This window comes from Oncorhynchus nerka, linkage group LG10, assembly GCF_034236695.1.
Source record: "Oncorhynchus nerka isolate Pitt River linkage group LG10, Oner_Uvic_2.0, whole genome shotgun sequence".
In the NCBI taxonomy this organism is placed as follows: domain Eukaryota; kingdom Metazoa; phylum Chordata; class Actinopteri; order Salmoniformes; family Salmonidae; genus Oncorhynchus; species Oncorhynchus nerka.
The window spans coordinates 31,008,838-31,020,407 of record NC_088405.1 but is presented as its reverse complement, the minus strand read 5'-3'; the positions used below and the strand labels follow the sequence as shown (position 1 = coordinate 31,020,407).

Here is an 11,570-nt window from a genome sequence, read left to right as displayed (position 1 = left end):
GCCCGTGCAGCGGCTGAAAGTTGATTGCATTCTATTTGGAACCGGGCTTCCTCTCCGGCGTAGCCAGGTGCTCCGTTCAGTCCGACGGCGTAGTCGGCTCCAAACAAAAGTGATGTAATTAAAATCGTGTAGCAATGAGTAAGATACTGTGTTTTCTCATGTTAAAGTGATTGCTTTAATGTCATTCCCAATTAAAACTAGTTTGAAAATTCAAACATATTTTATACAATACTTGTATGTTTCTGGACAATGCACCATGCTACCTTGTTGACAACATACCAAGCTACGAAGATTTACTGTCCAATTTGAGAAGGCCTGAAGAGGTGCCGGGCCATAGCTTGGTGTACCCCGGGCCAGATTAATCGAGACCCCACGTTGGGAAGGCCGGAATAACTACATTTCCCAATAGCACCAACAAAACAATAATTTCCTACGGGTTGACTGCATATTTTGTAGCGTTCAAAACAACTGGGAACTTGAAAATCTCTGACTTCCGACTTCAATGCGTTCAAGACAACTGGGAACTCTGTAAAAAAAATGAGCTCCGATTGGGAAAAGTCGTTTTGAACGGTCATCCAACTCGGAATTCCAAGTCGTGGACTCGGGCCTCATCTTAAACATGTGAAACGGATATGTACAATTGAATAGTCATGGATGTGAGCTGATAAAAATTGTATTCAATGTTATCCCATCAACTGTTTTCATAAAACAGGGTACTACAAAACTTGTAAAATTCCATAAGAATGACAATAAGTTTTAACCTAATATCTTAATGAGAGCAGCAAACCATCACACATAGTCAGTCTTATTTAAGATGTATTTTTACCATGGGCCAGTTACTAGAATACTAAAATAAATATCATTGGCCTCAACAGTCCCAACATTGCATTTTACTACATTGTAATGGAAAGAATGGGGCATGTTTATAGTCCCCATGATGAAAACAGTTAAAGGATAACATTGATTATCATTTTAATCTGCCCACATCCATGACTATTGAAATGTACAAATACATTTAACGTTTGAAGATTGATTAAATTATGTGAATAATTTATCATCTTTACATATCTGATACACCTGGTTCATTTGGATGTGTATTCTACATCACCACCAACACATCATTGAGCCTACTACAATTATATTTCATACAGGTATGGTCATGCTACATTGATCCAATAAGACACCATTGAGTTGTTTGGTGGCAATATTGGAAAAAGGTTTCTGTGTGGTTAATATGTATATACTGTGATGCCCTATATCTACAAATCTTTTTAAAATCCTGTTCTAGCTGTGTGTGAAATGTGGTGCCTCTATAACCAAAGTTACAATCCAAAAACATAGCTGCCCCAGGTTAGGGCTCTGTGCGGGTCAGTCAAGTTCTTCCACACTGATCTTGACAAACTATTTCTGTACTGACCTTGCTTTGTGCACGGGGGCATTGTCATGCTGAAACAGGAAAGGGCCTTCCCCCAAACTGTTGCATCAATGTCATTGTATGCTGTAGCGTTAAGATTTCCCTTCACTGGAATTAAGAGGCCTGGCCCTGACCATGAAAAACAACCCCAGACCATTTTTCATCCTCCACCAAACGTTACAGTTGACACTGTGCATTCAGGCAGGTAGCATTCTCCTGGCATCCGCCAAACTCAGATTTGTCAGTCGAACTTTAGATGGTGAAGCGTGATTTATCACTCCAGAGAACGCGTTTCCACTGCTTCAGAGTCCAACAGTGGCGAACTTTACACCACTCCAGCTGACGCTTGGCATTGTGTATGGTGATCTTAGGCTTGTGTGCGGCTGCTTGGCCATGGAAACCCATTTAATGAAGCTCCCGACGAACAGTTCTTGTGCTGACGTTGCTTCTAGAGGCAGTTTGGACCTCGTTAGTGAGTGTTGCAACCGAGGACAGACGATTTATACACATTACGAGCTACAGAACTCGGTGTCCCGTTCTGTGAGTTTGTGGGGCCTACCATTACACGGCTGAGACGTTTCCACTCTACAATAACAGCACTTACAGTTGACCGTGGCAGCTCTAACAGGGCAGACATTTGCCGAACTGATTTGTTAGAAAGGTGGCATCCTATGACAGTGCCACGTTGAAAGTCACAGCTCTTCAGTAAGGCCATTCTACTGCCAATGTTTGGAGATTGCATGGCTGTGTGATCGATTTTACACACCTGTCAGCAATAGCTGTGGCTGAAATAGCCGAATCCACTAATTTGAGGAGTGTCCACATACTTTTGTATATATAGTGTACCAACATTCAATTGTCAATGGCACAATTTGTTATTTTTAAACAAAGTTGGTTATATTATATATCATTTGAAAGGTAATTTCCTGACCTTTCAGAACCACTTGTCAAACAGAGGTTAAATGTATCAGAGTTTCCTTTTTTATGTGAGTTATATACACTACTGTTTAAAAGTTTGGGGTCACTTAGAAATGTCCTTGTTTTTGAAATAACATTTTATTTTTGTAAATTTAAATAACATCAAATTGATCAGAAATACAGTGTAGACATTGTTAATGTTGTAAATTGTAGCTATTGTAGCTGGAAACGGCAAATTTTTAATGGAATATCTACATAGGCGTATGGAGGCCCATTATCAGCAAACACCACTCCTGGGTTCCAATGGCACGTTGTGATAACTAATTCAAGTTTATAATTTTAAAAGGCTAATTGATCATTAGAAAACCCTTTTGCAATTATGTTAGCACAGCTTAAAACCGTTGTGCTGATTTAAAGAAGCAATAAAACTGGCCTTCTTTAGACAAGTTGAGTATCTGGAGCTTCAGCATTTGTGGGTTCGGTTACAGGCTAAAAATGGCCAGAAACAAATAACTTTCTTCTGAAACTCGTCAGTCTATTCTTGTTCTGAGAAATGAAGGCTATTCCATGCGAGAAATTGCCCAGAAACTGAAGATCTCGTACAACGCTGTGTACTACACCCTTCACAGAACAGAGCAAACTGGCTCTAACCAGAATAGAAAGAGGAGTGGGAGGCCCCAGTGCAGAACTGAGCAAGAGGACAAGTACATTAGTGTCTGGTTTGAGAAACAGACGCCTCACAAGTCCTCAACTGGCAGCTTCATTAAATAGTACCCGCAAAACACCAGTCTCAACGCCAACAGTGAAGAGGATACTTCAGGATGCTGGCCTTTTAGGCAGAGTTGCAAAGAAAAAGCAATATCTCAGACTGGCCAATAAGAAGAAAGATTAAGATGGGCAAAAGAACACAGACACTGGACAGAGGAAGATTGGAAGAAAGTGTTATGGACAGACACATCTAAGTTTGAGGTGTTCGGATCACAAAGAAGAACATTCGTGAGATGCAGAAAAAATGAAAAGATGCTGGAGGAGTGGTTGACGCCATCTGCCAAGCATGTTGGAGGCAATGTGATGGTCTTGGGGTGCTTTGGTGGTGGTAAAGTGGGAGATATTTACAGGGTAAAATGGATCTTGAAGAAGGAAGGCAATGACTCCATTTTGCAATGACATGCCATACCCTGTGGATGGCGCTTAATTGGAGCCAATTTCCTCCAACAACAGGACAATGACCCGAAGCACAGCTCCAAACTATGCAATAACTATTTAGGGAGAAAGCAGTCAGCTGGTATTCTGTCTATAATGGAATGGCCAGCACAGTCACTGGATCTCAACCCTATTGAGCTGTTGTGGGAGCACCTTGACCGTATGGTACGTAAGAAGTGCCCATCAAGCCAATCCAATTTGTGGGAGGTGCTTCAGGAAGCACGTGGTGAAATCTCTTCAGATTACCTCAACAAATGGACAACTAGAAGCCAAAGGTCTGCAAGGCTGTAATTGCTGCAAATGGAGGATTCTTTGATGAAAGCAAAGTTTGGAGGACCCAATTATTATTTAAATTAAAAATCATTATTTATAACCTTGTCAACGTCTAGACTATATTTCCTATTCATTTTACAACTAATTTCATGTATGTATTCATGGAAAACAAGAACATTTCTAAGTGGCCCCAAACTTTTAGTAGTGTAGGTAATTCTGAGATGTACTCTAGAGGTCAAATTCCAGAAATGTATTTGATTGATAGCTGTGATTCTAAGCTTTTCAATGATATATCAATAAAGGAAATATGTGAGCAATAACTTGCTGTATGCTGACATGTTTTGTTATAGGGTAAAATCCCTATGGGAAAAATGATGGCACTAGCACACATTTTCCAACTCTAGGAACATAGAGCTTCAAGAAAATCCCTATGAGACATTGTCGGCCCAAGTGAGCCCGACTGACCCCCCTGGCTTGGACTAGTTGATGCAACGTTCTATAATGCTTTCACATAGCTCTGATGGAATGTTGAATACATTATAATATGCTGAGACTGATTACTTGGGGGAACATCTACTTGAGTGTGGGAGTAGCAACATACTATTCTGCATTTTGAGAGTCTGATAGCATTTTTGCAGACTAGAGTGATGGTCACTACTTTGTGCTAATTTGTCCAATGTGTGCTCCAAAAGTTGTGAATGCCCCAAAACTCTGTACACAATACAGGAGGCAGTATGTATTGTGAAATTATAAACCACGTGATTCAAGCCCTGAATGCTGTTTGTCTGAAAGCCATGGTATATCAGACCATATACCATGGGTATGACCATTTAAAAACATTTTTTACTGGTCTAATTACATTGGTAACCAGTTTATAATAGCAATAAGGCATCTTTGTGGTTTGTGGAATATGGCCAATATACACAACAGCTACGGGCTGTATCCAGGCACTCCACGTTGCACCTAAGAACAGCCCTTAATTGTGGCATACTGTCCATATACCACACCTCCTCGGGCCGTATTGCTTAATTATACATCAGGTAATTGACTCATGAAAATACAGTTTTAGTGAATTTCTCTCTGTACCTTTCTCGGTTACATCTAAAGGTACATAATGGATTTTGTTGAACAAAAACAGCTTTTCTGGAGCTAGTATGGATTCAAAGCAATACAAGGATACATGCATTACCTTAAGCAAAAATTACTTTATTTATGCTCAAGTAGCAAAATTATTCTAAACATCTGAAACATTAGAACACAAAGTAAACCATTCTGTCTAGATCTCCCTGTTCAGGAGGCATACCTTGGGCCATTTGATTAACATTACGTCATTAAACTCAGCAATCCTATCAGCAACAATGCAGTCATCTAGGAAATCCAGTTTAACAGCTGCGTCTAGTCCATCTTTAATATATATATATATATATATATATATATATACAGTTCCAGTCAAAAGTTTGGACACACCTACTCATTCAAGGGTTTCTCTACATTCCAGATGACTACCTCATGAAGCTGGTTGAGAGAATGCCAAGACTGTGCAAAACTGCCATCAAGGCAAAGGGTGGTTACTTTGAAGAATCTCAAATACAAAATATATTTTGATTTGTTTAACTCTTTTTTTTTATGGTTACTACATGTTTCCATATGTGTTATTTCATAGTTTTGATGTCTTCACTTTTATTCTACAATGTAGAAAATAGTAAAAATAAAGAAAAACCCTGGAATGAGTAGGTGTGTCCAAACTTGACTGGTACTGTATATAACTATGATTCAATTACATTATAATTACCATAAATAATGTATTATATTAAAATATATCCATGCGAGTTAACAAAGGATACAGTGATATCAATAAAATCTCAACCACAAAACAAGGACTAAGGAGGGTAACAAGGATCACATCTATGAAAATATATTCGACAGATAGGTTGACTAAATATATAAATACATTTACATGTATGTATATCTATGTACATCAGCAATATATCACCATGTTTATATCACCAATTATTAAAATATTCATTTCTTCAAGACACTCATATCTGCAGATGAGTTCTTGGCAATAGTTTGGTTAATTTCAAGCACATGATCGTATAGTATATGTTTTTAGAACATAATCCTCAAACGTACTGTAGAAGCTGTAATACAGGGATAAATGAACAGCAACACATGACATCTGACCATATTGTCCATGCTATTATGGTCAATGATGAACTTGTCACTGGTTAACATTTCAGTTACAATAGATGTGCCACTGAATATATATATATATATATTTTTCTCAACATAAATACCTGTATGTTGAACGCTGCATGGGGATATTTGTATGATATTTGCAAAACAAAAGAGAGTTGGGAGCCTTTAACTTATAGGCTGGTAGATATTTAGTCCCATTTTCATAACAAGCTTCAAGTGCAGATTTCTGTAAACCATTTAGCCTTAGTCTGTCCTACAAGAAAGATGTTCCTCTACTGACAGATAGATGTGCTACTGTGTACGTGTATGTACCATCTAGAAAACTGTCATATGTGCCTTCAAACAAACAACATATTTACATTGTAAAGCTCATAATTATTGCATTATAAATAATTGGACATTTGAATGATAAACCCTGTTTTCCTTTGACACTAGAGTTGTGCTCTGTCTATACTAATCTCCAGAGGAAAATATGATAAATATGATATGAACAAAAACAAAACAAACATCCTTTAAAAACAAATGCAACCCTAAGACTTTGTACATTCTGAGACTTTTTTTTCTCCGTTATAACTTATGCATTCGAGATGTTGTGCTATTGGTCCATGAAATGAGTGTTCACAAGATAAGTCATTCAGAGCAGTTTGTAAAACAACGTTTTTCTTCTCCAATAAATGTGTTATTTGCATTTATGAAATAAACCCACCAGGTGAAACATCAAGATTTGAACAGTGTTTTAACAGTGTTCCCCTGCTTTCAGGAGAGGATAGAGAGAGAAATATAATACTTTCTGTAGGGCCAATGTAATTATGGTGCTTTGCTGGTTGGCTTTGCCTTGAGCAACAGTCTCTCAGAATCCACTGTAGGTTGACAGATGATGTCTGATATATTCCCTTTAAACTAAAGGCGCAAAGGACATAAGCAGTGATTTAAATGTACCACAATCTCTAAACATTGTGCATTACAAAACACAAATTACCACAGCCCAACCAACACCAGGTCAGGTCAAAGTGCATCCCTACCATAGAGATAGATCGAGGACTAATTTTTGTATATGTGGCATTATAGCATCTGTGACAACATGAGCGCATCTCCATGTTTAAGTAGTACATTTTCTTCTTCAGGATTGGCTGATCCCTCCTGATGACCCGGGTGGACATGATGCCAACAGGGTCACAAGGAGGGATCAGCCAATGAAGTTGGAAGTCCCACCCAGTTGACTATATTGAAATGGTGGAAGACCTCAATGGCGCTGCCCATGCTAATATGACTTTTTGGCCACTAGAGGCCTCTGTCATTCTCAATGATCTCTACTCCTATGAATAATATCACTAGGAGTAATTAGTACAGATACGCCTCATTTCCTCTGTGTGCCACCCTTTAAACAGGAAGTCCTTCCAGGCAATGTACATTTGGTAAAAGTTACTTTGAATAGGAGAAAGTCTGTAGGAATCCAATAGTGTGCTGTTGTTCATGGTTGTGCCCCTAGGTCGCAGCACATCTCATTCTCTTGAGCTACATGAGTGGGAAAAAAGGAGTTCACTCTTTTTCACAATCGCTTGCTTCATTTTACCAGGAGATTGTCCTAACAATCAGCAAGTAGGGACACTCATGGCCATTGAAACAGAGTCTCCCACCTTGGATAGGTACCACATATAATATACCTCAGTGTAAATAAATTCTCACTGAAGAGGTTGGACTTGCTAAGGAGCAATACATTTTCTTCCATAAATTGTTACCATCTCAATCAAGTCCATCATAAAGTAAATGTTCAGAATAACTTAAGTAGAAATTCCTCTCTTGCAAGAGTCAAAAGAGTGTTGAAAGGATGTTTTTCCTAAAAGTGACTTTTGACTTGAGTCTCACAACATGCCAAGGAGTATTGGTGTCACTAAGCTCTGCAGACAGTATCTCCAAAATGAACTAATCTTTGAGACCAATATGGATTGGTTTGGATTTAAAATGCCCCCCCCCTCCAAATATGCATAAATAATGTTCAATAAGTTAATAAATAAAATATCTGTCGTCTGGGTGTATTTACAAAGGGTAAAAATGTACAAAACCCCTAATTCAACACATTTCATTATCTTTTAGAGATACCTTTCACTTTCCAACAGTATAGCATATCTGACCTCATATTGCTGTTGCCTATTCCAACCAAATGCACTCCATTTATCCAGTCCTCTCCTGAAATCGACTCTATACATTAAATCAAAAGGGACAGAATCAATAAAAGCTGCTTAAGCGATGTTTAAAAAGTATCTTTGTGTACATACTGCTGCTCAACAACAGTGTCTGTGTGTGTGTAGATTGGGGGGGGGGGGGGGGGTAATGCCCACAGATCATGATGAGAAGTCTGGGGTGTCATCCAGCTAAATGTCCTCTGTCGACTATTTACATCAAGTCACCTGGCACTTTCACCTTAAATGATTTCCATTGACATGATCAACCATAAGAATCATTGCTAATATTGTTCAAAGAACAACACTATTCCAGTAGAATATCAATTTTCTTCAGGCCGGCAATCCTCCAAGACAGTTAGCAGCTATTAAACACATTACATTATAAAATATAGTCAAGATCACACTGTAGAATATAACGCAGTTTCAATCACCTTTACAAAAAATCCCAAACAAAAACAATCTTCACATCAAAGCAGGCAGTAGTCGACAAAAATAGCTTTGTTCACGAGTCCTCGTGAGAGCTTTTTACAAGTCAGTTTGTGCTCCCGCATGTGTGTGCCCAATCCTCTCCTGTTTAAAAACAACCCCACACACCAGGGCTGCTCCATATTACACTGACCATAAAGAAAAGAGACGAAATTCAAAAACGAATGCTTTGAATAATAAAAAAAAAGATCTGAGCCGCAGACAGACAGGGGGCGACAGAGAGGAGAAAGAGGAGAGAGAAGCGAGCCTCAGCGGTCTCTGCAGGTGGGCAGGTTGACGAAAGTGAAGATGTTGTACTCTATGAGTATGGAGAAGCAGAGAAAGATGGAGTACATGAACAGACACACCAGGCCCAGACGACGGTCCAGTTTCCACCCGTTCAGATGTACCCCCAGGACCTGAGAGAGAGGTGGGAAGAGATGAAGAAATTATATCTATAGTTGCTCAATTCAAATTCAATTGTGCATAAACTGTGTAAAATACAAAGCACAAGTACATTTGAGTATTTTAAAAAGTACTAAAAGGTCACACACCGTGAGGAACACAGACCCCAACAGAAGTCCCACAGAGAAGATGAGCCCTTTGCTGTTCAGTTGAATCTAAGAGAAGAATGGGTTAAACAGAAGAGGATAAACTACGGGGTTGGGAACTGATTTACAACACGTTTGCACCAGTGTAAAGTGTACACCTGCTATTTCCAAAAGAGAATAACAGTTTGAAAAACAACACCGACTTTACACGACCAAACTGATGCATTAGAAGGACGCCATCTCTTTTGAATCCGAGCCCTTCTGAAATGAATACAGTACATCAGCTGTTCTCTGTGTATCCTCTTCTACACCCTCAATACACAGCTCAATTCTCTAACACACAGTCAAAGCCTTCATTCAGAATAATCATGTCACACTCCAAAAGCAGCGAAGCTGTATGTAGGCATTCCTTCACAGCACCCCCACGTGTGTTTAATCTAGTGGGGTTATGGGCTGCAGGTGCACTCAGCTCTATATTTCACTTGGACTGCCGACAGCTACTTTTCTCCTCCCTCTTTCAGCTGTTAGGACCATCTCCCTCCCATGCCAAGCTGGAAGATATGTTTATCTACAGAGATCACAAATAACACATGCTCTAATGGCTATGTTAGCATGACATGACTAATATTGTATATAAACCTACATTCCATTGGTACCATGTGACATGAGCAGAGAGGGCTCTGGACAGAAGATCAATTGTGTCATCTCTCACATGATAAAGCAACATCAAAATGACCTTCTCAGAATAGGCCGAGCATGTCTAAGTGTCACAGGGGTTGTACATGCCAGTTTTGATTGTGTATTGCTAGTAGAGGTTTACTAAAGACCGTACACAGTCAGGGTTAGGAGAAATGGTGTTTGCTACTTACGTAGGAGCCGTAGTTGATGGCTAGGGTCTGCAGGGCCCAGGGTAGTCCCAGTCCAATAAGGATATCAAACACATTACTGCCTATAGAGTTAGACACAGCCATGTCCCCGAGACCTGAGAGAGAGAAAGAGAGAGAGATGAGTCATAGGCCGAGAAATATAAATCAAAAGACAGAAGAAGGAGGGAGAGGGAGGCAGAGAGAGAGAGATGTTGGTAAACATCTGTAACATCAATAAAGAATTCCAACTTGCTGAGGTATTCAGGTTGCCACAAACAACAAACACAACAACAACAAACAGACTGTCAGGGAATGTGGTTCCCATTTCCCCCTCTCAGACAGACTGATGAATATTTGACAGGGGGAGTGGGAATTAACACAGATTTAAAAAATGGAGGAAGGAACCACACTGTGTTTTCTTCTGTCACTGCCACACGACTCTGTCACAGAGGTTGGGAGGGGACCTGGGTGACACCCAGACTGCCTCATCCCTTCTCTCTTTCCCCTCTCTCTGTTGACCAGGTACACAGACCGTATGGAGCTGTTTGATTCCTGGGTGTTGGTTCATGGGGCAGGTGAGCAGCAATGCAAACAGCCTGGTAGAGAAAGTACTCTGTGCGTCCTCACCTTGCCGTGCCACTATAAGACTGGCCATGCAATCAGGGACACTGGTGCCAGCTGCCAGGAAGGTGATGCCCATGATAACATCAGGGATACCCAGAGTAAACCCGATCACTGTCACCTGAAGGGAATAGACACACGTCAGTCTGTCTGTCTGTCTGTCTGTCTGTCTGTGTCTGTGTCCTCACCATCCAGACCATGACATAGGAAAAGCCAGCAATCCAGAGGGTGGAGTTGACGAAGGAGACCATGAACCATCTCTCCCAGCGAGGGGTGGCACAGTTAGGCACCGTGAAGAACAAGAGCAGGCACAGAGGCCAGGCCAACAGCCACTTGATCTTACTACAGCACCCAGCTAGAGAGAGAGAGAGAGAGAGAGAGAGAGAGAGAGAGGAAGAAGAGATGTAGTTTCAATGTGTTCTTTGCTTAGATTACATTGTGTGATGCTTTTATTGAGGAAATCTAAAAATACCTTTAGGTGGGTGTGAATGTGGCTGACCAACACAATAAAGAGAGCTCAGAGAGACTGAAAATGGTTTGAAACCCTTTAATGTTATTAAAAAAATTATACCTGGGGCATGAAAGGGTACGAAAGGTCCCTCCCCTTCTTCCTCCTCCTCCTCTTCCTCATCATTCTCATTATTCTCATTGTCTTCATTCTCGTTTTCCGTCTCGTGGCCAGACTCCACCCCTCCCCTGTCGTCCTCTCCATGGTGACCACGGCGACCATTGACGCCCCTTTCGGGCCCGCCCAGTCCATTCTCCAGGCCCCGCCTACCGCCGACTTTCACCGTGATCTCCGAGTCTCCGTTCGTGAACGGCCGGGTGCTAATCAGACGCTGTCTCTGCACAAATGCATGCACACGTCATAGCTAAA

General features: G+C 40.5%; 1 protein-coding gene across 2 annotated transcripts in view; it reads right to left on the bottom strand.

The window, feature by feature from the left end:
• Positions 1-4,993: 4,993 nt before the first annotated feature.
• The window catches only part of slc24a3 (solute carrier family 24 member 3), a 119,593-nt gene continuing 113,016 nt past the window's right edge, over positions 4,994-11,570 (bottom strand). For both annotated transcript variants that reach the window (XM_029669447.2, XM_065023210.1), the window contains exons 12-17: positions 11,265-11,538; positions 10,882-11,048; positions 10,700-10,814; positions 10,076-10,188; positions 9,210-9,275; positions 4,994-9,074 (exon numbers count right to left, since the gene is read on the bottom strand). In XM_029669447.2, coding sequence (XP_029525307.1) covers positions 8,925-9,074; positions 9,210-9,275; positions 10,076-10,188; positions 10,700-10,814; positions 10,882-11,048; positions 11,265-11,538 — 885 coding nt within the window. In that variant the 3' untranslated portion in view covers positions 4,994-8,924. The remainder of the gene's footprint in view (positions 9,075-9,209; positions 9,276-10,075; positions 10,189-10,699; positions 10,815-10,881; positions 11,049-11,264; positions 11,539-11,570) is intronic.